The sequence below is a fragment of the Jatropha curcas genome, chromosome 9 (genome assembly GCF_041381405.1).
Source record: "Jatropha curcas cultivar XTBG-Jc1 chromosome 9, XTBG_Jcur_1.0, whole genome shotgun sequence".
NCBI lineage: Eukaryota > Viridiplantae > Streptophyta > Magnoliopsida > Malpighiales > Euphorbiaceae > Jatropha > Jatropha curcas.
In genome coordinates this window covers 2638865-2664537 of record NC_143159.1, presented here as the reverse complement: position 1 = coordinate 2664537, position 25673 = coordinate 2638865, and the positions used below count along the sequence as shown (strand labels likewise).

The window sequence follows — 25673 nt, the reverse complement described above, 5'->3', positions numbered from 1 at the left end:
AATCAACTTAGTGATGAATAGTATAATAGTAACTCGAGGTTGGTGGTGAATAGTTACTATTGGCGTTACTGTTGCTGAGCCCATCACTATTCACGTATAGTACTATTCATGCATACAGGTATTATTCACATATAGTATTATTTATGTGTACAGTTACTATTCATGCATACAGTTACTATTTGAGTATATTGTTACTATTCATGATCACTATTGACGTATACTGCTGTTCACGTATATGGTTTATGTTGGTGATGATATTCTGCACAAGTCAAAATGGACAAGCAAAATGATCAGTCTAAATGGCGGAAATTACCATATATGGAGAAATGAGAGATCTCCTTATAGTAATCAGAATGCATTTGCCCTTGTTTAGTTGAACTAAACCGGAAGAGAAGACTGATGAGGAATGGGCTTTGGAGCATGCGTCCAAATCTCGATTGGTAGATTTGATGATGAAGGTTTCTGTAGCACCTTCAGAAATGGTCAGTGGAAGCTCACAAAAGGTTCATTTGTGGTAGCTAAAGACCCAAAACTATACGTGATGCATGCGAAACTTTCCCAAGACACTTTGAGTGTAGCGGAGAATGACAGCACAATTGAATTGTGGCATAAACGACTACGCCACATGAGTAGGAAAACTCTGGCAAGAAAGAACGTACTACCTAGATTGGATGAAGTTCACCTAGACAAGTGTCTTGATTGTATGGCGGGAAAGCAAAACAGAGTAGATTTCAAGATTACCCCTCCTTCTAGAATGAAGAATGTATTAGATCTGATTCATTCAGATTTGTGTGGACCATTGACGATGTCATATGGTGGAAATCGACATTTTGTGATATTTATCGATAACTATTCTAGGAAGACCTAGGTATACACATTGAAGTGCATCAGGACAAATAATGGTGGAGAATACACTGGGCCATTTGATGCTTTCTGCAAAGAGCATGGCATTCGACATCAAACGACACCTCCCAAGACACCGCAACTGAACAGTGTGGCTGAGAGGATGAACCGAATTTTGATGGAGAAAGTCAGATGTGTACTCTCACATGCAAAGTTGTCTAAGAGATTTTGGGGTGAAGCTTTACTCACAGTAGTTTATCGTTCACCCTATTTCCCTCTATAATTTGATACTCCAAAGAGAGTATGGTTAGGAAATGATGTTTCCTATGATCATTTGCAGGTGTTTGATTGCAAAGCCTTCGTACATGTCCCGAAGGATGAACGGTCGAAGCTTAATGTCAAGACTAGACAGTGTGTATTCATTGGCTATGACCAAGACCAATTTGGCTATAAGTTTTATGACCCAATCCAGAAGACGATTATAAGAAATCGTGATGCTGTATTTGTTGAATATCAGACTATTGAAGATATTAAAGCAGAGTGCCAATAGATTTGATGAAGACTCAATAGACATACAGAGAGTCCCTCCAATAGAACGCAGACGAATTGGAGATGAAGAGAATGTTCCACAAGAACAAGTGCCAGAGGTAGAAAATCCAGAAATTCCTCATGAAAATGAACCAGATGAAGATTATGGTGTTCATGTTCAGCCACCAGCACCAGAAGGTTCTCAAACATTAAGAAGGTCTAGTAGAGTTTGACAACCATCTACTAGATATCCAGTCAAAGAGTATGTACTGATGACTGACGGGGGAGAACGTGAAAGCTTTGAAGAAACTATTGGAAATGAACACAAGAGGAACTGGGTTGAAGCCATGCAAGATGAAATGAAGTCCTTGCATGAGGATGAAACATTTGAGCCGGTGAAGTTGCCTAAAGGCAAGAAAGCTTTGAAGAATAAGTGGGTGTTCAGGATCAAGCAGGAAGAAAACAGCTCCCAACCACGATTCAAAGCTAGACTGGTTGTGAAAGGATTCAATCAAAGAAAGGGTATTGATTTTGATCTTTTCACCAGTTGTGAAATGACATCCATTTAGACAGTGCTCGAAATGGCCGCTAGTTTTGAACTGAAAATCGAGCAAATGGATGGAAAGACTACCTTCCTACATGGAGATTTGGAAGAAAAAATATACATGGAGCAGCCAGAGGATTTCGTAGAAAAAGAGGATTGTGTTTGCAAACTGAAGAAGAGGTTGTACGGCTTGAAGCAGGCACTGAGACAGTAGTACAAGAAGTTTGAGTCTATTATGGGGGAGCATGGCTACAGAAAGACTACTTCAGATCACTGTGTTTCTATTCTCTGATGATGACTACATTGTTTTTGCTCTATGTGGTTGGTATGTTGACTGTTGGTCAAAATTACTAGCTTGAAGAAACAGCTAAGTAAGTCTTTTGCCATGAAAGACTTGGGACCAGCAAAACAAATTCTTGGCATGAAGATAGAAGAGCTAAGAAATTATGGTTGTTACAGGAGAAGTACATTGAGAGAGTACTTCAAAGGTTTAGAGTAGAAAATGCTAAAGTGGTTAGTTGTCATGTTACTAATCACTTTAAATTGACTTCTAAACAGTGCCCTTCTACGGATGGAGAGAAGGAAGAAATGAAAAGATTTTGTATGCTTCAGCGTTGAAAACTTGATGTATGCCATGGTTTGTACACGGCCAGATATTGCTCACTCAGTTGGAGTAGTGAGTCGGTTTCTTTCAAATCTTGAAAAGGAACATTGGACTGCAGTGAAATGGATTTTCAGGATATCCAATCACATTTGCAAGGGGAGTCGTGTCGTGGCAGTCAAAATTATTGAAGCGTGCAAGGAGTTGCTATGGATGAAGAAATTCTTGAATGAACTCGGAATTCATCAAGAATGATATCAGATATTTTGTGACAGTCAAAGCGCAATTCACCTTGGAAAGAATTCCTCCTTCCATTGAAAATCAAAACACATTGATGTTAGATCAGGGATGTGTTGGAGATGAAGCTGTTACAGCTTGAGAAGATCCATACAGAAGAAAATGTATCAGTCATGTTGATGAAGATTCTTTCAAAGGAGAAGTTTGAATACTATCGATAGCTGCATGGATGATGATGGCTAACGTCCCCACTTGAGTGTACAGGGGAGATTTGTTGTGTCGGTGTCCACTCAATGGGACCCACACAGTTTGAAAAGAAAAAAAAAGAAGAGAAAAACGTGTTATTTGAAAAAGAAGAAAAGTTGGCAATTCTTTTGACAAAATGGAGAGCCATGAATGAGTTATACACGGCTCTCTCGTAACCTGCCTATAAATAGAGGCAGATGCACCTCAACAAAGCACACAGCAGAAAAGGAAGAAAAATATGTAGAGAGAGAGGTATCTAGTTTTAAGAAGGGTTTTCCTTAATTAGGGGAGAGAAAAATAGTGAGGAAATTATTTTGGGGTGTTTTTTTGGGAAACACCTTGTGTGCCACTATTTTTGTATTACTCTCTTTGTATACCTACTATTATTTTAAATATTGGAAGAATTATTCGGAGTTTGTCCCGTAGACGTAATCCTAAACAGTTGAGGGTGAACCACGTAAATTTCTCTGTGTTCCATTTCTATTTTTCGCTGCGTCAATTTTCTCTTAAGTGGTTGAAAGGGCCCAACAAGTGTTAGGCACGTCATCTTTAAATGGAGAAATTACGTACATTCATTCATATAAATTATCAACTTTTTCATTTGTGGACAAAACCCAGCAACCATTCTCATTTATCTATCGTCAACTAATATGAAAGTATTGAGTCATATCCCAGAACTAGATAGATTTTTTATGTCCATTCGAATGGGTTAATTTGGATGAGTTAAATCTTGAACAATGTGTTGAAAATTTAAAGGTGGCGTGAAGGGCCTGGTCTATAAATAACCTTCAATTTCCCTTTGGGATATTTCAAGCCTCTTCCTACGCTTTCGTTTCAGTACTATACCCTAGCTTATTACATGCATTTTCCTCCATTAATAATATCTCCTATGGAAGTTTCAACTCCAAGATCACCCTTACAGCCTCCAACCTTCGGAAACTTAATCACCATTCTTAGCATCGATGGCGGTGGTATTAGAGGACTTATACCTGCAACAATTCTTGGCTTCTTAGAGTCTGAGCTTCAGGTAAAGAAATTAAAATCTTCATTAATCATAAATTATATCTATATTGCACGTAAATTATCTTCATATAATATATATACATATATTGTTTGTAAAAAAATTAAATATTTTTTTATACATGGGTGTGTGCAGAAGCTGGATGGTGAGGAAGCAAGATTAGCAGACTATTTTGATGTGATTACAGGGACAAGTACCGGCGGTTTGGTGACTGCTATGTTAACCGCACCAAACGAGCAAAATAAACCTCTATTTGCGGCTAAGGACATTAAAGATTTCTACACTGAGCACTGCCCTAAAATCTTTCACCAAGATACCTCTCCATTTGCTCCTGTTGCGAAATTAGTCAAGTCTTTAACCGGACCCAAATATGATGGCAAGTATTTACATAACATTGTTAAGGAAAAATTAGGCGATATACGAATTGATCAGACCTTGACTCATGTTGTGATCCCTACGTTTGATATCAAGCACCTCCAACCTACTATCTTCTCTAGCTATGAGGTTCATAACAAATGTGTAGAAATTAAATATTTGATTATATCTCCAAGAGTTTTTATGAAGGAAATTAATTTTCTTTTCCAGGCCAAGAAAAACCCATCCATGAATGCCCTTCTATCAGACATATGCATAGCGACATCAGCTGCTCCAACTTATCTTCCTGCTCATCGTTTCGAAACCAAAGATTCGACAGGCAAAGTAAGGGAATTTGATCTTATTGATGGCGGTGTGGCTGCAAATAATCCGGTATATACCTTTTCATCAAATTTATTGTATATCTATATGTACATGCTGAATAAATTAAGTTCATTCGGGTAAATTATATATTCAGGCTTTGGTAGCTATGAATGCTGTGATGAAAGAAATTATGGATAAAAATCCTGACTTCTTTCCGATAAAGCCATTGGACTATAGCCGATTTCTGGTGCTCTCACTGGGGACTGGTTGGCCAAAATGTGAAGAAAAATATAAAGCTACTGAAGCGGCGAAGTGGGGTTTGTTCGGATGGCTAACGAGTGGGCATTCAACCCCATTAACGGATGTTTTTGTGCAAGCTAGTAGCGATATGGTTGATTTTCATATCTGCACTGTGTTTAAAGCTCTTCATTCTGAAGAAAATTACATCCGAATTCAAGACGATACCCTAACCGGTAACTTGTCATCAGTGGATATTGCAACAGAAGAAAACTTGAACAATCTTGTGAAAGTAGGTGAGGAGTTACTCAAGAAACGAGTGGGAAGAGTCAACTTGGACAGTGGTGCCTTTGAGCCTGCTTATGAGGCTACAAATGAACACTCCCTCATAAAGTAAGTTTCTACACGGATGTAAAAAAATATGTGTTGACAAAAAGAAATTAAGTATAATTTATTTTTTAAAAAAAATCCATTAATAGATCTTTTTAATAATTAGATTTATTTATTTCCTAATTCTAGCCATGTTTAATTCTTCCTATTTAATTTCATTTAAGTCCTTATAAATATAATAGTTTAAAGCAATATTTTAATTATTTTACATTTAATAACAATCAATTTTTGCATAACAATTATATTTTTATTTTACTAAAAAATTACAAAAAATGGTATTTCTAACAGTTCTAGTCTATCAGATACACTTAATATTTTAATTTATTAAAGTATTTAATATAGAGTTGTGTTTTTAAAAATTATGAGACATGTAAATTCAAAATCATAAATAATTAATGATTGGATTCTAATTCAAGTTTTCTCCCACAAAATAAAATCAAAGTATTGGAAATAATATTCTTAAATTCAAATTTTCTTTTGGGTTAGAAAATTTTAGATTTGGTTTAATTTTTGTGGCATGTATGTAGGTTGGCTAAAATGCTGTCAAGGGAGAAGCAGGTTCGTGAAGCCAGATCACCACATTGAAAAACCATTGTCATGGATTTTCTAAGCAACATAAAAGAAGGGTCGTGAATACTCAATTCGTCAATTAAATGTTTACTTTGTCGACAATTGTTTTCCAAACGCGTGAAAGACTTTCTAAGCAACATTGGCAACACTGATCAGTGACGACGAGTTTAGACGACCACGAACTACAGCATCAAGATCTTTTTTTCTTTGTTTTTTTTTTTCCTTTTCAACTACACAATAGCGAAAATAAATACGACAAATTGTTGATATATAGTGCCGGTCCGGCCCATGGAAACGGGTCGTGACAAAGGTGGTATTAGAGCTTAGGTTCATAATTCTAGATATAACTGCGGAGTAATTCCTGTCACGTCTTAACATAGTCTTCCTTGCTTTCCTCTTAAACGTTATTCGCAGCTAGATTAAAGTCAAGTCATTTAATGATTAAAATTTGTATAGTTGTTCTTGAAAGATGTGATTTAGTGATTGCTGCTAAAGGGGTGGTTTAAAAAAAAAAATCCTTCTATGGAATAAATAATGTTCATTTGTAATTTAAGTATGTAAGGTGATAAGTGATATATGATTAATAGGTTGAAGTAAATGATAAAAGCACGCTACTGTTATTTAATATGTGTTGGACGTGGAATATATACATGAAAATACACTGAGTGTGTATATGTGTGCCTACGGAAGAGGTATGTTGAGACTGAGTTGTTAGTGTGAATTGATAAGAAAACTAAATGATTCGGATTCAAGCACATTAGGATTTACTTAATTAGAGTATTGATTTTAGCATATCTATTTGATGAAGTTTACGTGATGTTGGTTGGTGGAATTTATTATGACTATTGAGGTAAGCATTCTTCTGGATGAAATATATATATTAATTGGTGTAATTACATAAATAATATTTATAGGGTTTAAATAATAAATGATTTGGTGTGCTTTGCAATAATAATTGATGATGAGTATTTTTTGTAAAAGATAATGTTTGGTGGAATATTTATATCAAGTGATTTTTAATTATGAAAAGTAATTACTGCTTGGTGGAGTAAAGTGTATTGTGGTATTGATATCTCTTTTCATGTGTATGAATATAGGGAATAATATAAATTATTGTGGTTATAAGAAAAGTAAATTGTAATTCTTAATAAGAGATAGATTAATTTAATCTTTATTTACCTAGTGACGGATATTGTGTGGATTGTGGCACCTTATGGGTTAATAGGACATGATTATGAATTAAAATTAACGAGATTTAGCCTTTTTATGTTTAAAATAATGGTTGCATTCTAGATGTTATGTAAGTTATAAATAAAGATTATTGTTTAATGAGAGATTCTATGATTCGAGAAGAAGTAAATGACTCATATTAAGAAATTAAGACAATTATGTTATATGAATAGTGGGTCATGACAGTTAGGTATATTGATGAATGACATTGGACATTAAGGGATAATTGTCCAATTATTAAATTGATGTTATACCAGTGAATTAGATAAGTAAAAATGGATCTAGTCCTGTTATTGTATGGATATTAAGAAAGAATCAGTTACAGAAACGTGAGGAGTATACATTAGCATGATTTAAATGAGGATAGTTAGTATTTAGAGTTTTGACAAATTTGGAATCACTGTTATTAAAATTGATAAAAAATAGGAGTAATGATTTATCGAGGGATTTAAGATAAGGATTTCTATATTTTGGGATTTCATGAATATAAAAAAGAAAATTGTGGTTTATGTTGATCTCACTAAGCTTGTATGGGAATAAATTCTAAGCGAAAACAATTAAGAGTCTATGAGTAATCATTGCTAAGATAGAAAAGATTATAGTTAACAAAAGTATTTACAAGTCGTAGAAGATTTATGAATCTATACGAGGTATCTACAAAAGAAAAAGACCTAACTCCAAGGACATTCAGGGATATAAAGGAGTGTCTAGTAGAAAAATGATAAGTTGAGTAATTAGGTTGAATCATCTATAGAATTATGAAGGCGATGCATACAATTAAGGGATAGTTAGTATAATCTAGAAATTATGGATCTAGTATAATAAAATGAATGTAAAGGATAATAAAGGAAATCGGTGGTTTTGGGATTGGAACGCTATTATATTGGGTGATAATTATATTAGGAAAATGATAATTTGAATATCATTTGAAGGAGAATAATATTTGTATAATTGAAAAGTTTTTTGTTATATCTCATGGAGAATAAAGATAAGGTGGATATTAAGAATTTAAATGATCACGAATAGTAATTTTATGCTGTAAATAAATTTAATATTTATGAAAATTTAGAAAATTAAAAGATGCTTTAGAATAAGTAGTTAAGAATATGTAGTTAGACAAAAAGAAGTGAAATATTATTAAAGGTAGAATGATGGAACATGTATATTATTGAAGGTATGAAAATTGCTTTGAGGTTTAAAATAATTATCACTGTCGATGATAACTCTAATAGAATATTAAACAAATAATTGATAATGTTATAACCAAACTTATGAATTGAGTTAACCGGGTCTTTACGAGGTGAATTTCGAGAATTTAGTGGTTCATAAATAGTAAATTTAGAATATAAAAAGAGATCAAATGTAGGAAGCTATTGAATGTCTTGTGATAAATGATTCAAGGATTGTAATCCCGATGACGAAAGAACTTAGTACTTATATTCAGAAAGAAAGATATATTTTCTACTTGAGAGAAAGAGATAAGAAAATTCTGACTTCTGTAACTTGATAGCATCTAGTTAGAGAATAGTTTTATGAGTTATATTAATTGAACACATATATTGAGCTTATAAATGTATTATGTACAAGTGATGAGTGTTATTAATAGTAATAATTGGGAATAAGAGTTGATGAAGGATCATGAGACTTAGCTTGAGATGACAACGAATGCGAAAAAATTTAATTTCTTGACGTAAAGCAATTAAAATAAGGAATTTCTATTAATCAGTGCAACTTTTGCAAATTACTTGCATTTTTGGATAAAGAAGGAAAGTTATATTTATGTCCTTACTAGAACATAAAGGTAATTAGAGTATTTTCATTTATTAGTAAGCTAGCTAGGTTTTAATTTACTATTTATCTGGGATATTGAAAATTTTGTGTAAGAACAAACAAGTGGATTCGGGATAATTTTAGCAAATTTAGTGAGAAGAGTACACGCAAGTGTTTAAAGATTGAAAACATAGAGTATAAGATTAGTGGATGTGTTAACAAGACGATCTAAGAGTACATCTTAACTATACTTGACGACCAACTTAAGTGTGTTAATCTAGTAATTTATTAATTTAAAATTTGCTCATGGAATTATTGAGATATCAATTAGGATGAGAGTCATTAATATATGATTTGAAGTCAATGTAAATCTATTCTGAATTTCTTAGTAATTGGTAGAAATTATGATTGAATGAATAGAATTGTGTTATAAATGGCAGTTTGTGACATATCTTATGGTTTAAGGGAATACTTAATTAGTTAGATCCATTCGAGGACTGGTACATTGTAACTTCGATGTTGAAGAATTGAATGAGGTATTAACCTTGTTTGGAGTAAAGAATATAGAGAAAACATAATTAAGGTTGAGGATATTCTTAGATCGTATTAGGTATAAATTTTACAAATCTTGGAGGTGATAGACATTACGATAGACTTGGAGAGAAAGAATAACTCAATGATATTGTTATCTGAATATTCATAGGCATTCATGGGATTAAGAATAAACATAAAACAAAGGACATAATTTAATCAGAAATTGGATTATAGATTTAACATTCTTAATCTCTTACTAAGCTAGAGCAAAATACACTACTTGATTAGGATTCTTGATTTCTAGATACGTAAACTTAGGTCTAAAAGGTTGATTAAAGACAGAAGAAATAGGTAAATTGGATATAAACTACGGTTTGGAGAATTTTACATCTTGATTAAGCTTGTAAACAAAAGAATATAGGCTGGACTTCTTTATGGAATTGAGTATAATAGAATAGTGTGTGCAAGTTTTAGAAAATAAATTAAGAATTATCCGGCATGGCAACAGCTAACTTGGCTAATTGCATAAGTTCTTGTCATAATTAGTTAAGAAATGGTAAGGTATGATAATTTGGAAAGAGGAATAGAGAGGTTAATAACTAAAATAGAGACTTGATTGTGAATTTAAATTCTCTCTATATAGTCGATGTACTATTTGTTTTTATGGGATTCTCATTAGTAGAATTTGAAAAGAGATTGTCTATATATCTTTCGTTGGAAAATGGTTAAGTTGTTAAATAGGTGATGTGTTTGGGATAGAGGTCAGAATCTCCTATCAGTTGATAGCAATTAGCTAGAGAAATGTCATGATTCTGTTTGAATTAAGCTTGTAGTAGTGCCATGAATTTGTTCTCTTTAATTGGAAACGATCAAATGGTACTTAATTGTAGAACTTGATGATAATGGAAAACCTCATTGAATTGGCAGCAACCATCTTATCTAATTATAAACTTCATCAATAATTGTGAGGACAGTGATATAAATATCTGTAATTGATGGAAAATGGACGATTCAACTTGTAGGTTTGAATCTCGACAAAAATAATAATAATAATAATAATAATAATAATAATAATAATAATAAGGATTCTAAATTGGGATAGTAGTAAATTCGATTGAATATGTGGATTCTTGTATCAGAAGATTTAATACTTGGTTTGTGTATGAACATCTTATTGAGTGATGATCATTGCCTATAATAGCTAGTGAGAGATAAATAAGGCGATACATCAATGTAGGTCACATGATATATAGCTAATCAGATTAATAACTCTTACCTGAGCAGAGGTTCTGAGGAACTTAAATTCTTACATGTAAAGTTGAATACTAGTGTCGAATCTGTACCTTCGGTTATGAATATTTGACTTGAGTTGACGACTTGTGGATATAGTACAACTCAAATTTAAATTAACTATGGTGATAAGGTAAATATTTAAACTTTGGGGATGAGTTCAACTTATAATCATCCTACCCTCTCTATAAATTAGATTTTCTTCCCATGTCTGTTTATTGGGTTGTCTTAATTAATAAATTTAATAAAAATTAGTTTCACCACTCTAACTAACTAACTCAAAAATATTTATCTCGTCATCACCCTTCTAGCTGCTCAGAAGAACAAGTATTCTCCTGAATGTGAATGTAATAACTCTTAGCAGATGCAACATTATGTGTGAAGCACAACCACCATTGTCGTAAACAACTGTTGCATACTAGTTTCTTGTTATTTTTAAAATTCGAGGACGAATTTTTATAAGGGGGGAAGACTGAAATAATCCGAATTTTTATTTTCAAAGATTTTCCAATTAAATTTAATAAATTGACAGCCTGGAAATATGTTTACTTATTTAAATTCATACAGTGATAAACCGTGCCGAAAACCAACTGAAAAATCGAAAATCAAACAAAAATCGAGATTTGGGCTGAATCGAACCGGAATCGGACCGAATCAGCCCAAACCATCTAGAAACATCTCCTTTCTTTTTTTATTGTTCTTCAACGCTCATCTCCCTTACAATTTTTGCGCCACCAGTCCACCGCCGACACTGCCAGCGCCACCACCTCCTCCTCCTCCTCCTCTTTCTTTCTTTTCCTTTCTTTCTCCCTTCTTTTCTTTTCTTTCTTTCTTCCCTTCTTCTTCACTGCGTCTCTGTCCCTGGCGAGACAGAGCAGCAGGGACGCAGCGGGCCGAGCTCCTCCAAGTCAGGGTGGATCTCCAGCGCGCCACCGCCGCTCCTCGTCACTGCAGCTCGATCGGACTCCTCCGCGCGCTACAGCAGTCCTTCGCTCGATCGCTGCTCCTCGACAGCCCCGCCTCTGCTCCTCCGCGCGCCACCAGCCTTCTGCAGCAACGCCACAGCCCGCCGCTGCCACTGCCACTGCCGTCGCTCCAGCGCGCCTCCAACAAGTCCGATCTGTCGTCTCCGCCTCTCTCTGCCACTGCCAGTCGGATCCGGCCACCAGCGTTCACTGCTCTTCGATCCGGCACGCATAAAAATACCGGATCTAGCGAAATTCGAAAAAAAAAATTATATTTGGAGTATAAATTAATTTTATTAATTTAATTTAATTAATTGTGGTTAATTAAATTTAGTAATTTTAGTAATTGTGAGTAGTTAAATTAATTTGAATTAATGTTGATTTATTGACTAATTAAAATATTTAACTAATTAAATTTAATTCTAGTATTACATAAATTTGTTAGGAAAGTTTGATAATAATAAATTTATGGAATTTAAATGTGGATTTAAGGTAGATTAATTGGCAGGTAATTTGAATTTATAAATTATGGGTGTAAGGTAGTGTGGATATTGTTATTTGGATGGAGGAAGGAAAAATTAAATGGGCTGTGAGAACTTGATAAATGATTGACCGAGTTAAATTGTGGATAGTTAAATTTTAGGGGAAGTGCTATTAAAATTTCAGTAGAAAATAAAATTAATTATAGAGATTAAATTACTTATAAAGATTAAATTATTTATAGAAATTAAAAATATAGAATAGGATTATTAGAGTGATAAATAAATATTGTCTGATATAATTATTTTTTCGGTGTCATGTTTAAATTTCTTAGATCGCCCGGGTCCGTCTAGTGTTCCGCCTGGACAGAATCAAAGCTAGAGATTCGTTCTCCACCACTGTGAGTAATAATAAATAATGCATATCAGCATTGCATTTGTATAGCATTTATATATACGGCATATGAATATATTATGAGTATCTTTTAAATATATTATGTTACTATTATTATATAATTATATTTGTATGATTGTACAATTGGATGGAATTAGTGTATTACGTTGAATACATTGTCTGATTACTTGTGTTGTGTATATTCTGTGCTTTGTTTGTGTGGAATTGGGATGAAGTGGGTCACCATGGGTTTGTGAGACCGTTACCGTTATATGGATCCTGATTCTGATTACCGTTACCGTTATATATTGTTACTGTTATATGGATCCTGATTCTGATTTCTGTTAGCTGGGTAAATGGGAGATCGACGCCCCCGTGTGCACCTACCGTTATGATTTGTATGATATGGAAAACCACAGTTTGGCTTCTTTATTGGGCGCACCTGATAATCTAGATTTGATTGTAGCCTGTAGGGTGGCCTCCTTTTGTGAGCGCTGATGATCTAAATTTAATGGAGACGACCGGGTTGCCTCCTGTTAGTATATATAAAAAAAAAGAACAAAAAAAGAAAAGAGAGACTGGAAAAACAATGAGAGAACTGGTTGTGTGAGGATTAAACCGGTCGGCCAGAATGGGGGATTGGCTCCCTGGTGCACACGTGAGAGGATGAGCCATGTGGGAGGACGGCTCATCGGGAGTTTCGGTGACGCCACTGACTAATTTCCACTTGCTTGATTATCTGAAGGTGATATTACTTGTGGGTGCTGATATGATGCCATATGATTGACTGTTGTGTGTTCATTCAGTATACTAGGGTGCATTTTGTGTGACTGTATGTGGTGTGTATTATTTATTATTATTCACTGAGTTGCAAAACTCACCCCCTCTCTATCTCACAGGCAGTAGACGACTCTTGATTCGATTGAAGCTCTGCAATCTTTTCCGCAGAGTTACAAATGTAAAATTCATAATTCTGCTATTCAAATTGGGTTGCGTAAATTACTCTATTTTCAAATTATTGCTGAACTCCGCAGTTATAGAGTTGTGTATTTTAAATTAGGCCTTGCAGTACGCATTACGCTATAAATAATTTATCATATAATTAACTACAGGTGACCAGTATGCCCATATTGTGAATGTGATTTACTGCGAATAGGCCTTGATTAAATTTTATTAGTAAATTGAGATTTGGCCGAATTTGTTAAATGTTTATATAAATTCGTATACTTACATGAGCTTATTGTTCCTATTAAATTGTGTGGTATAAGTAGATCAATTTAGGTTTATTATGGGCTTCGGGGGCTTTAAGTTTATCTGGGCTCTAGTGTCGGTCCAGCTTACGGAAACGGGTCGTGACAGTAAGAGACGAGGAGTTTTTTTATGTATAAAATCCTGTAATATATATGATGAAACCATGCTTGCATATATATAGATATAGATACAGGGTATTTATAGGTCTTGCGTTAATTCTTGAATTTCCGAGGACACAAGAAACCAAATTTGAGTCTACTCTTTTTTATTTTTTTTACCTTTTTAATAAGTGAGAAAGAGCAATAAAAATATAGAAATGCCATGTTCTCTAGTGCCTCCATGGCTGCATAAAAATCACATTATTCATCAATAATAAATAAACACAGTAAACATTAATTAAAATAATTCAAAAGAAATTAAGAAATATGAACTTGTAAAATAAATTACCATATACAAAAAGTGCAGCTCTATTTCCACCTAGCTTTCTTTCTTGCTTAGGTCCGGTTTTAACAACTCCACATAACCACTGTTCCATGCATATCAATCTATATCAGTCAAAACACTTACCAATTAGTAAAAGGGTTCAAGAAAATTAGCATCACTCGTGATTAATCAAAAAATAAGCATACCATTTTTTATTAATACACTGTGATTTGAAAGACTCAATAAATTGAAATAACATCATAAACTAGACAACACGATGTAACTCTTGTTAGAAAATTTAAATTTGAGATTTAAAAAACAATTAAAATACATGTGATTTAAATATTAAAATTAAAAAGAGAAAAGAGAATGATCACATGTTATATTCAAAAATTTTCAAACCTTAGCGTCCCATGGCTAGTGTTAGGCACGTCATCTTTAAATGGAGAAATTACGTACATTCATTCACATAAATTATCAACATTTTCGTTTGTAGACAAAACCCAGCTACCATTCTCATCTATCTATCGTCAACTAATATGACAGTATTGAGTTATATCCCAGAACTAGATAGATTTTTTATGTCCATTCAAATAGGTTAATTTGGATGAGTTAAATCTTGAACAATGTGTTGAAAATTCAAAGATGGCGTGAAGGGCCTGGTCTATAAATAACCTTCAATTTCCCATTGGGATATTTCAAGCCTCTTCCTACGCTTTCGTTTCAGTACTATACCCTAGCTTAGCACATACATTTTCCTCCATTAATAATATCTCCTATGGAAGTTTCAACTCCAAGATCACCCTTACAGCCTCCAACCTTCGGAAACTTAATCACCATTCTTAGCATCGATGGCGGTGGTATTAGAGGACTTATACCTGCAACAATTCTTAGCTTTTTAGAGTCTGAGCTTCAGGTAAAGAAATTAAAATCTTCATTAATCATAAATTATATCTATGTTGCACGTAAATTATCTTCATATAATATATATACATATATTGTTTGTAAAAAAATTAAATATTATTTTATACATGGGTGTGTGCAGAAGCTGGATGGTGAGGAAGCAAGATTAGCAGACTATTTTGATGTAATTACAGGGACAAGTACCGGCGGTTTGGTGACTGCTATGTTAACCGCACCAAACGAGCAAAATAAACCTCTATTTGCGGCTAAGGACATTAAAGATTTCTACACTGAGCACTGCCCTAAAATCTTTCACCAAGATACCTCTCCATTTGCTCCTGCTGCGAACTTAGTCAAGTCTTTAACCGGACCCAAATATGATGGCAAGTATTTACATAACATTGTTAAGGAAAAATTAGGTGATATACGAATTGATCAGACCTTGACTCATGTTGTGATCCCTACGTTTGATATCAAGCACCTCCAACCTACTATCTTCTCTAGCTATGAGGTTCGTAACAAATGTGTGGAAATTAAATATTTGATTATATCTCCAAGAGTTTTTATGAAGGAAATTAATTTTCTTTTCCAGGCCAAGAAAAACCCATCCATGAATGCCCTTCTATCAGACATATGCATAGCAACATCAGCTGCTCCAACTTATCTTCCTGCTCATCGTTTCGAAACCAAAGATTCGACAGGCAAAGTAAGGGAATTTGATCTTATTGATGGCGGTGTGGCTGCAAATAATCCGGTATATATTACCTTTTCATCAAATTTATTGTATATCTATATGTACATGCTGAATAAATTAAGTTCATTCGGGTAAATTATATATTCAGTCTTTGGTAGCTATGAATGCTGTGATGAAAGAAATTATGGGTAAAAATCCTGACTTCTTTCCGATGAAGCCAACGGACTATAGCCGATTTCTGGTGCTCTCACTGGGGACTGGTTCGCCAAAATGTGAAGAAAAATATAAAGCTACTGAAGCGGCGAAGTGGGGTTTGTTCGGATGGCTAACGAGTGAGCATTCAACCCCATTAACGGATGTTTTTATGCAAGCTAGTAGCGATATGGTTGATTTTCATATCTGCACTGTGTTTAAAGCTCTTCATTCTGAAGAAAATTACATCCGAATTCAAGACGATACCCTAACCGGTAACTTGTCATCAGTGGATATTGCAACAGAAGAAAACTTGAACAATCTTGTGAAAGTAGGTGAGGAGTTACTCAAGAAACGAGTGGGAAGAGTCAACTTGGACAGTGGTGCCTTTGAGCCTGCTTATGAGGCTACAAATGAACACTCCCTCATAAAGTAAGTTTCTACACGGATGTAAAAAAATATGTGTTGACAAAAAGAAATTAAGTATAATTTATTTTTTAAAAAAAATCCATTAATAGATCTTTTTAATAATTAGATTTATTTATTTCCTAATTCTAGCCATGTTTAATTCTTCCTATTTAATTTCATTTAAGTCCTTATAAATATAATAGTTTAAAGCAATATTTTAATTATTTTACATTTAATAACAATCAATTTTTGCATAACAATTATATTTTTATTTTACTAAAAAATTACAAAAAATGGTATTTCTAACAGTTCTAGTCTATCAGATACACTTAATATTTTAATTTATTAAAGTATTTAATATAGAGTTGTGTTTTTAAAAATTATGAGACATGTAAATTCAAAATCATAAATAATTAATGATTGGATTCTAATTCAAGTTTTCTCCCACAAAATAAAATCAAAGTATTGGAAATAATATTCTTAAATTCAAATTTTCTTTTGGGTTAGAAAATTTTAGATTTGGTTTAATTTTTGTGGCATGTATGTAGGTTGGCTAAAATGCTGTCAAGGGAGAAGCAGGTTCGTGAAGCCAGATCACCACATTGAAAAACCATTGTCATGGATTTTCTAAGCAACATAAAAGAAGGGTCGTGAATACTCAATTCGTCAATTAAATGTTTACTTTGTCGACAATTGTTTTCCAAACGCGTGAAAGACTTTCTAAGCAACATTGGCAATTCTGATCAGTGACGACCAGTTTAGACGACCACAAACTACAGCATCAAGATCTTTTTTTTTTTTTTTTTAGCGAAAATAAATACGACAAAGTGTTGATTTAATGGAGAAAAATTTCCTATTGTAAGGACTATAAATGAATGCATTAAGTTTAATTTACAAGGCATTATCAACATCCATATACTATATATTATAAATTATATAATATTAGCATCAATCAAAACCTAATAAAAACCTGAATTCGAAGGTAGTGCTCTTCTGAGTGCAGGGCTTGAAACACTACAGAAAGGTGAAAATCAACCATATCTGCACTTGCTTGAGTGAAAACATCGACTAACGGAATCGAGCCATTGCTGGTTAACCAACCCAACAAACCCCATTTTGCTGCCTTAATTGCATTATATTTCTTCTCCGATTTGGGTGACCCGGTTGCTAATGATATAACCAAAAACCGTCTGTAATCCAATGGTTTTAACGGAAAGAAGTCGGGATTTCCCTTAATCATCTCCTTTGTAACTTCACCAATAGCAACTAAAGCCTGATGCAATAAATTTCACCAGATTTTAAAATAAAATAATTATGATTAAACTATAATTAATTAATTAAGTACCGGATTATTTGCAGCGACGCCGCCATCTATAAGGTTGAATTCTCTAGTTTCTCCTGTTTTTTCATCTTTGATCTCAAAATAATGAGCTGGAAGATAAGTTGGTGCTGCTGACGTTGCAATACATATATCTGAAAGTAGACCATTCATACAAGGCTTCTTATTCTTTACCTAATCCACATAATGATTAAGAAAAAAAGAGATTGATTAAGTCAATAATTAACGTAGAAATTAAAAGTAATAACTATTATATGTAATAGCTGATTCTGACCTCATAACTGGAAAATATTGTTGGCCGCAACCGTTTGATGACGAATGTTGGGATAACAATGTTTGTCAGTGTCTGATGCAATCTTGTCTTTCCTAGTTTTTCCTTAACAAGCCCATGCAGATATTTCCCATCGTACTTTGGTCCAGTTAACCCTTTGATCAACTTTGTCGCTTACCAAAATAATGGACAACTGTCTTTTTTTTTTTTTTTTTTTTTTTTTTTTTTTTTTTTTTTTTTTTTTTTTTTAGAAAAAAGGAAAATCATAAAATTAAAGATGATAACACGATTATTACAGATTAATTACATATAAAAACATGTTAGTCAGTTCCAGGGACAAGCCCTTTAATTCCACCTCCATCAATGCTAAGAACAGTGACTAGGTTTCCACATGTTGGAGGCTGCAATGGTGAATGTGGTCCTTCCATGAGAAATTAATCAAGGAAATTAAAAGAAATTAAGTAAGAGATGAGGAGTTTTTTTATGTATAAGATCTTGTAATATATATGATGAAACCATGCTTGCATATATATATAGATACAGGTTATTTATAGGCTCTTGCGTTAATTCTTGAATTTCCGAGGACACAAGAAACCAAATTTGAGTCTACGTACTCTTTTTTTTTTTTTTTTTTTTTTTTTTTCTTTTTAACAAGTGAGAAAGAGCAATAAAAATATAGAATTAACAGTAAATTAAAGAAGTGCATGAAACCAAATTTGAATGTACTTTCATTAGTTTCTTGAATATTTTTCTGTCCGGCTGCAAATGTTATCCATTAAACATAAGTCAAGAATCCAAACGCGTGATTCAACTATATGAAGAATTGTAGGTGAGAATCCCATGTGATTTTTAGGTGGGAAAATAAGGTCAAGGACTAATTATTATAACGCACTAATTATTCTCTTTTAGCACCATGTTTATCCATATCATTAATTGAATGATTAATGTAATGAGAAATGTCTTGTAATGCATCTAAAAGATTTAAAATTGCCTTGCACATTATTTTAATTTTTTAATTTATAATTGCGACGAAGTTATGCGATTACATGTTTAGAGAGTGTTCTCCAATGAAATTTACTCCTAATTGATAAGAAAAATGAACATTTCTATTAACAACAACGGTGACGATGTCTTAAACTAGAATAAATAAGAATGATAACGTCAAAATATCAATTAGCACAATAACGTGTTGAAATTCCAAAGCTATACTTATAATTAGGAATTTATCTATGATCAATTCGTTATGCCGGCGCTAACATATATGCATATGTTGATCATGCATATGGATATATAATAATTATTATTTTTAATGGATATAATTAAATTAAATAAACATGGATTCCACATAATCCTATATATAAATTGTTAATCAATTTGCTCGCTAATTGGACATAAAAAAAAAAAAGGCTGTCCAGCTTAAAGCATGCCGACAAAAGAGAAGTAAACATTCATAGGAAACCAAGGGTGAATGTTAACTCGTTAGCAAAATGGTTTCTCTTACCACTACAAGCACTTAATTTTTTAAAACTAGATTGGACAATTTGTTAATGGCTTCACTGGTCCAAGTGATTTGATTCAGTTGAAGATAATTCTTAAATTTTTGGAATTGAATTGAAATATATTTTTGTATTATATTAGGAAATAGGTTTAAATTTGAAAGTTACTCTGATACCATTTGATTCAAATTAAAACTTTTCTGGGACATTTATAAATTTTAATGACTCGTGCTTTTGTGATTTGGACCTGCGCTGAATTTTGTTCAAACATGAAACTGAGTCGTCGTTGTCAGCAAAGTCGCCGACGACGGCCCCACGCAGCAATGATGCGTTGCAACTGCACATAAACGAGGCATCATGACTTCCCGTCTTCAAATTATTAATTACTTAATTAATAATGTGAAGTCCATATCAACATATAGATATTTACTATTTACTTGATTCCTTCTATCCATATGCAGTGCATGGTCCAAGAATTAAATATCATTAGAGTTCCTTTTGTTTACTTTGCTAATTTCTTCCTGACCTTTTTGAATCATTGTTTGATTCACCTTATTGGATGAGAATGAAAATAATATATACTATCCATAAAATTTAAAAAATTTACAAAATTCATTTAAGGACATATTATAAATAATAGATAAATTTTAAAAAGAAAAAGGAAAATTTTAAATAATGTGCAATTAATTAACTACTGCTTGGTCTTAAGCTCGTAAATGCTCATAGATTATAATCCTCATATGTATTAGAGATTTGCCTAATCTTTATAGAGGGGGCATTTATATGGATCCATGACAGAGAATAAGAATTACGTATACGTCAATCCGTTAATCAATTCTAAGAACCGGATATGAATCAGATTATATATACAAAAAAAATCCTAATAACTTAAAATGAAACCAATAAGAAAGCAAAAAACATGGTACGTGTAGAACTTTTGGTAGGTACTAATCACTATCTAGGTCTGACTTTTTATTGGAAAATTAATTACGTCTTAATTAAATTAATTAAAGAACTATGGTTGGCACAGTAAAGCTACCGATTTTTATTTTTCAAGTTGTCAAATAATATGTCAATTCAGGTATGATTTTCATTTTTGGTTATATCTATTGTACCCCACTTTTGGGTCCAAAATGCTCACATAATGCTTCCATATATATTTCATTTTCATGTCATATAGTATTATTTTGGAATTTGTCATATATGGAAAAGTCTACAAACCCTTTGGCAATGCCATCATTGTCATTTTGTGATGAAACCACAAAAATATAGTTCCAATGATCAACTCTGTAAGAAGATAACATATACCTAGTTGTTAAAATATTTTAACCTAATTAATACATACATTTAGTAATGATTAATCACTTTTTTGTTGGAAAATATTATTTGACCGTTTCCTTATTTGCATTGAAAATTAGTTGAACGTGAAGACAACTTGGATTGGACGCCAATTGTTCTTGCATCCAAAGACTTAGCTAGTACTTGCTAGGGCTATCAATGGTAATTTTTCCTATGAAAATTATAGTTGTATTTTTTAAGGGATTCTTCTTGTCTTAATTCGGTTTATAAATTCAAACATAAATTAAACGAATTAAAAAAAATAAACCAAGGGAAATAGAGATTTTTTAAAAATTATTTTTATTTATATTTTTTCAATAAATGATAAAAAATACTCTCATTATAATAAAAAATTATTTTTTATTGATTTGATACATGATTAAAGGTATTAGACAAATCATAGCTAATAAGTCTTTCTCATCTCAAAATATTATTAACCATAATTTGAAAGAGGGAGAGAATTAAAGAGGATGAGCTAACTCATATATATGGTAAGCAAAAAAAAATATTATGAGTAAGAGATAAAATAAATAGTAAACTAGTAATAAAATAATTATTCAAATTAACAACACTTGCATGAGTGGGATTGATTATTTAATTTACATACCCAAATTAAGAATTTAAAGAAAAACATTACAATACTTTCATCCCATTGTGGGAATTATTCAACTTCAATACTAACAACAAATAAAGAATTAATTAATCGTAATTAAAGTGAAGGGCATTTGTGCCCTTCGTTTAATTAACTTGTACATTTAAAGTATAAAACAATAAAAATACAAGTATCAGAAATCAAATCCTATCGTCACTATGATTCGGCATTTTTCCATGTGGTGACTTAGCATGGCGGAGCCGCCTCTCTTGAGAAAGCAGTTTGGCAAACCTACAAGATAGTTTTCAGATGCAATGTTAATTTTTACGAACAATAATAGTTAGCTATAGAGATCATAAAGCTGCCTATGAACATAGAAATATACCTTATAAGAGCCTCTTCATTAGTCTCCTTAGTAAGGGACTCGTATATTCCAGTCTCCGAGTTCACCCTCGAAACTGGTTTCTTTAACAGCCCTTCACCAACTTTCACAAGATTATCCAAGTTCTCTTTTGTAGCTACATCTACAGATGAAACTGTCTTGCTCAACGTATCATCCTGCAAAGTATTTTATAAATATTTCGATTAATTTTTTATGAATTTATTATTTTCAAGATAATATAATCAATCTGATGCATAATACCTGAATCCGAAGATAATTACTTTCACAACGAAGGGCTTGAAAAACCACAGAAATATGGAAATCTACCATATCAGCACTTGCATGTGTAAAAACATCGACTAAAGGTGTGGAGCCGTTGCTTGTTAACCAACCTATTACACCCCATTTTGCTGCGTCATGGGCATGATATTTCTCTTCAGCTTTTGGTGCCCCAGTTCCTAATGATATGACGAGAAATCTTCTATAATCCATTGGCTTTATAGCCAAGAAGTCTTGGCTTCCCTTCGTAATTTCCTTCGTGACTTCGCCTACAGCAACTAGAGTCTGACACATGGGTAAATTAATTGTTATAATTAGACACAAGTTCATTTACCAGACATTGGTTATAAGAAATTAATAACTCCGTTATACCGGATTATTTGCAGCAACGCCACCATCTATGAGATTGAACTCTCTCACTTTCCCTGTCTTCTCGTCTTTGGTTTCGAAATAATGGGCCGGAAGATAAGTTGGTGCTGCAGAGGTTGAAATGCAAATGTCTGACAGTAGAGCATCCAAGCATGGTTTGTTTTTAACCTGAAAAAAAATTAGTATTTGAAAAAATTTGTTAATAATTAATCTGACGAGTTTAATAAATTAATGCAAGTTCAAGTAATTAAATAAACCTGGTAGCTGGAAAAGATGGTTGGCTGGAGTCTTTTAATATCAAATGTTGGAATTACAACATTAGTTAATGTCTGGTTCAATCTGGTGTTGCCTAGTTTTTCCTTAACGAGACGATGCAGATATTTCCCATCATATTTTGGTCCAGATATTGCTTTTATCACCTTTGTCGTTTGAGGAAATAATGCACAACTGTTTGTTTGAGAATTACAAACAAAGAGCACGTTAATTAATTATGATTGACCAGCCTAAAACAAATAATAATAATAATAACAATAATAATAATATGTATTTTTAACCTGCGTTGTGGAAAGATCTTAGGACACTCATTAAGGTAGAAGTCCTTGATATCCTTGGCAGCAAACACGGGGCGATTCTTCTCATTTGGGGCAGCAAGCATGGCGGTTACTAGACCGCCGGTGCTTGTTCCGGCAATGACGTCAAAGTAGTCTGCGATTCTTGCATCCTCACCATCTAATTTCTAAACCAAAGAAAAAAATAGCGCATATTAATATCATCATTAACAAATTAGAAAAATATATAATAATAACACCATTATACCAGCCTGACTTGAACATAGATTAGCAGATGGAGACACCGCATAATGCACACCCAAGGAAAAAATATATTAAACAATATTCAAATTAATACTAATCGAGTGTCTATTTTATAATATAAGTGGAACCTAACAATGGATTTCCATCTCTTTCAAAAGCATTCAATGCAATGTATTTGAGACTAACTTGAAAATTTATACATGGGGTATACCTGAAGTTGAGATTCTAGGAAGCTAAGTATGGTTCCGGGGATAATGCCTCTTATTCCACCTCCATCAATGCTTAGAACAGTGATTAGGTTTCCATAAGTTGGAGGTTGAAGGGCTGCTGCATTTGCTCCTTCCATCAGGAATTGGTGATCAAACTACAGACTAATTAATATTTCTGTATTTAAGACCTTTATTATGATCTTATATATTGTCTCTAAGATATTTATAGCTTGCAAAAAGATAGTATCTATATATATGTATAAGATCCTTTGAGGAAAACTTTAACTAGCAAGGTAGAGCCTTAGACAAGAGCTTATATTTGTGATTTAAGTTTTGTATGGAACATGGGTATTTATAGAACTCTCATTTCATGTGCGTACAATGGATTTGTACAACTCATGAGTTACAATTCCATGTTTTAAGCATGCCAATGGATGCATTTTGAATCTTTATTGAATTTGACCGGTGTTGTATACTTTCTTTGAACTTGTATAAAATCGAAGTGCAAGGTTTATCGAGAGAGGGATAAACTTGAAAGCTTGACATTTGAATATGTTCCTCTTACAGAACAGCAAAGTATACTAGTAGGTGAGACTACCGCACGTGAATTGTAGGTTAGAATATAATGAGGTAATAAAATATTACAAAATGAAAGACTGGAATAAAACCAATTACCCAAATTGATGGAGTTGAAGAATCTGTTAGCTCTCCTTCATATAATGTTCATCATCCGCATTCAAGGGCTAATCAAATAATAAGCACTTCATGTTAAGCTTGCTTCTTCTTTTTTTTTTTTTTTTAATTACTAGATTTTGCTTAATTTGATAAAATTCATCCTTCTAAAATAACTTCAATACATGATATAAAAAACAAAAAATAATAAAAAAAAGAATCATAATTTCAATATGCTTTTAAAAAATACATCAATTAAACTTTTAAAAATCTATAATTTCATTGATTTGACTCATGAGTGAACTCATACATTTTGCATAGGTAAATCTAACCGTAAATGACCTAATTAATAGAGTTTATACATAAATCATTTTTAGATAATGAGGAGATAATATATACATATAATATTAAGAAGAAAAGTGAAAACGATTTAACTAATTGACTCTTGCTCATAATGTGTAAATTATATTATATAAGTATTAGACTATGTATTGTTGACGTCGTCGTTTTCCCCTTGTTCATGCATGATCATTGACGAAGCTTACGTGCGTGATAACAACTATGAATGCACAATATATCAAATAAAATACGCAACAAACTGTAAATCGACACAAACAAAAGACATTCTGAGCACAAAAATACAAAATAAAACCATGATTGTGAGAGGCGACGACATGCGTGAAACATGTAAAACACAGATACCGTATTTCGATTTGTTAGGTGAAGTTAGGCAAAGAAGCGACATCGTTCTTCTTCTTCACTCCCCTTCAACATCCAGAATGACGCCTGTTTTTTTGTTTTCCTCTTTCTTTTTTTCATATCTATCTATATCTATCTATATATATATATATATATAAAATATTAAATGAAAATTATTGCTATCATTCTATTTTCTAAACGAGTATAAAATGATTTTGTTAGACCAAAATGTTATAGCTTATGAGACTTTTACTCATTAACCACGGTTCAATCTTTTGATATATATTATATATACATTAGAACAATTAGTTTAGTATTACAAAAAAAAAAAAAAAAGATATTTTAAGTCAAAAATTTAAGTTATATAATTTAATTCTCTTAATTAAAAAATATTATATTGAAAAGATGATCAGATGTCATATTATAAATGTTGAGGTATTGTAAATGTTTTGATAATAGGATAAATAAAATTTGTATTTATTTATTAAAATTATAAATAATTTATATTTAATAATTGAATTTGATACTAGATAGTTGTTTTTTGCTTTTATTTTTTAGAGTTGCGTCGTTGGGAAGATTATTTTTAAATTCACCCAATAAATATAAATGTTTTTATATTTAATAATAACAATCAGATAATATAAAAAAATTCAATATTTTAATTTATGACTTATTTTTTAAATAATAAGTTATTTAGTTATATTTAAACCTAGTAACTTATATTTAAATATTTTGAATCTAAACAGTAAAAAAAAATATATGTATCAATACTTTGAATTCTGCACCA

The 25673-nt window shown here is 32.5% G+C and overlaps 4 protein-coding genes and 1 long non-coding RNA gene across 6 annotated transcripts; 3 read left to right on the top strand and 2 right to left on the bottom strand.

Annotated features, from left to right (window-relative positions):
• The first annotated feature begins 3811 nt into the window (after nt 1–3811).
• On the top strand, nt 3812–6440 carry LOC105650560 (patatin-like protein 2). Its single transcript, XM_089726060.1, has 5 exons — nt 3812–4026; nt 4156–4524; nt 4606–4767; nt 4853–5328; nt 5853–6440. The coding sequence occupies exons 1-5, from the start codon at nt 3859–3861 to the stop codon at nt 5908–5910; spliced, it is 1233 nt and encodes a 410-aa protein (XP_089582186.1). The 5' UTR covers nt 3812–3858; the 3' UTR covers nt 5911–6440.
• Nucleotides 6441–11456: 5016 nt separating this feature from the next.
• LOC149493437 (uncharacterized) lies at nt 11457–13783 on the top strand. The gene is made up of 2 exons (XR_016322668.1): nt 11457–12564; nt 13457–13783. It is a non-coding gene; the product is annotated as an uncharacterized LOC149493437 (long non-coding RNA).
• Nucleotides 13784–14926: 1143 nt separating this feature from the next.
• On the top strand, nt 14927–17332 carry LOC105633671 (patatin-like protein 2). 2 transcript variants are annotated; one of them, XM_089726248.1, is made up of 5 exons: nt 14927–15147; nt 15277–15645; nt 15727–15888; nt 16046–16452; nt 16977–17332. In XM_089726248.1, exons 1-5 carry the CDS (start codon nt 15010–15012, stop codon nt 17032–17034), a joined length of 1134 nt encoding a protein of 377 aa, XP_089582374.1. In that variant the 5' UTR covers nt 14927–15009; the 3' UTR covers nt 17035–17332. The 2 variants fall into 2 exon arrangements, with proteins under 2 accessions (XP_089582374.1, XP_089582373.1); XM_089726247.1 differs by having other exon boundaries at nt 14928–15147; nt 15977–16452.
• LOC105633899 (patatin-like protein 2) lies at nt 17176–18466 on the bottom strand. The gene is made up of 4 exons (XM_089725915.1): nt 18362–18466; nt 18042–18203; nt 17774–17935; nt 17176–17701 (listed from the first exon to the last, which is right to left on the bottom strand). The coding sequence occupies exons 1-4, from the start codon at nt 18464–18466 to the stop codon at nt 17381–17383; spliced, it is 750 nt and encodes a 249-aa protein (XP_089582041.1). The 3' UTR covers nt 17176–17380.
• Nucleotides 18467–21485: 3019 nt separating this feature from the next.
• On the bottom strand, nt 21486–23821 carry LOC105633900 (patatin-like protein 2). The gene is made up of 7 exons (XM_012216602.4): nt 23518–23821; nt 23049–23230; nt 22752–22941; nt 22498–22662; nt 22108–22410; nt 21850–22022; nt 21486–21755 (listed from the first exon to the last, which is right to left on the bottom strand). Exons 1-7 carry the CDS (start codon nt 23650–23652, stop codon nt 21665–21667), a joined length of 1239 nt encoding a protein of 412 aa, XP_012071992.1. The 5' UTR covers nt 23653–23821; the 3' UTR covers nt 21486–21664.
• Nucleotides 23822–25673: the final 1852 nt, after the last annotated feature.

Bases quoted from the DNA above. Each gene is read 5' to 3' on its own strand.
- LOC105650560 (XM_089726060.1), top strand. From the start codon at position 3,859: ATGCATTTTCCTCCATTAATAATATCTCCTATGGAAGTTTCAACTCCA. The intron at 4,525-4,605 runs GTTCATAACAAA...TTTCTTTTCCAG, and splicing joins CTATCTTCTCTAGCTATGAG to GCCAAGAAAAACCCATCCAT. The intron at 4,768-4,852 runs GTATATACCTTT...TTATATATTCAG, and splicing joins GTGTGGCTGCAAATAATCCG to GCTTTGGTAGCTATGAATGC.
- LOC105633671 (XM_089726247.1), top strand. From the start codon at position 15,010: ATGGAAGTTTCAACTCCAAGATCACCCTTACAGCCTCCAACCTTCGGA. The intron at 15,889-15,976 runs GTATATATTACC...TTATATATTCAG, and splicing joins GTGTGGCTGCAAATAATCCG to TCTTTGGTAGCTATGAATGC. The intron at 16,453-16,976 runs GTAAGTTTCTAC...GCATGTATGTAG, and splicing joins AATGAACACTCCCTCATAAA to GTTGGCTAAAATGCTGTCAA.
- LOC105633899 (XM_089725915.1), bottom strand. From the start codon at position 18,466: ATGGAAGGACCACATTCACCATTGCAGCCTCCAACATGTGGAAACCTA. The intron at 18,204-18,361 runs TAACATGTTTTT...TAAGCGACAAAG, and splicing joins GGCTTGTCCCTGGAACTGAC to TTGATCAAAGGGTTAACTGG. The intron at 17,702-17,773 runs GTACTTAATTAA...TTATTGCATCAG, and splicing joins GCGTCGCTGCAAATAATCCG to GCTTTAGTTGCTATTGGTGA.
- LOC105633900 (XM_012216602.4), bottom strand. From the start codon at position 23,652: ATGGAAGGAGCAAATGCAGCAGCCCTTCAACCTCCAACTTATGGAAAC. The intron at 23,231-23,517 runs GTATACCCCATG...TCTTTGGTTTAG, and splicing joins TCCTAGAATCTCAACTTCAG to AAATTAGATGGTGAGGATGC. The intron at 22,663-22,751 runs GTTTATTTAATT...ATTTTTTTTCAG, and splicing joins CCATCTTTTCCAGCTACCAG to GTTAAAAACAAACCATGCTT.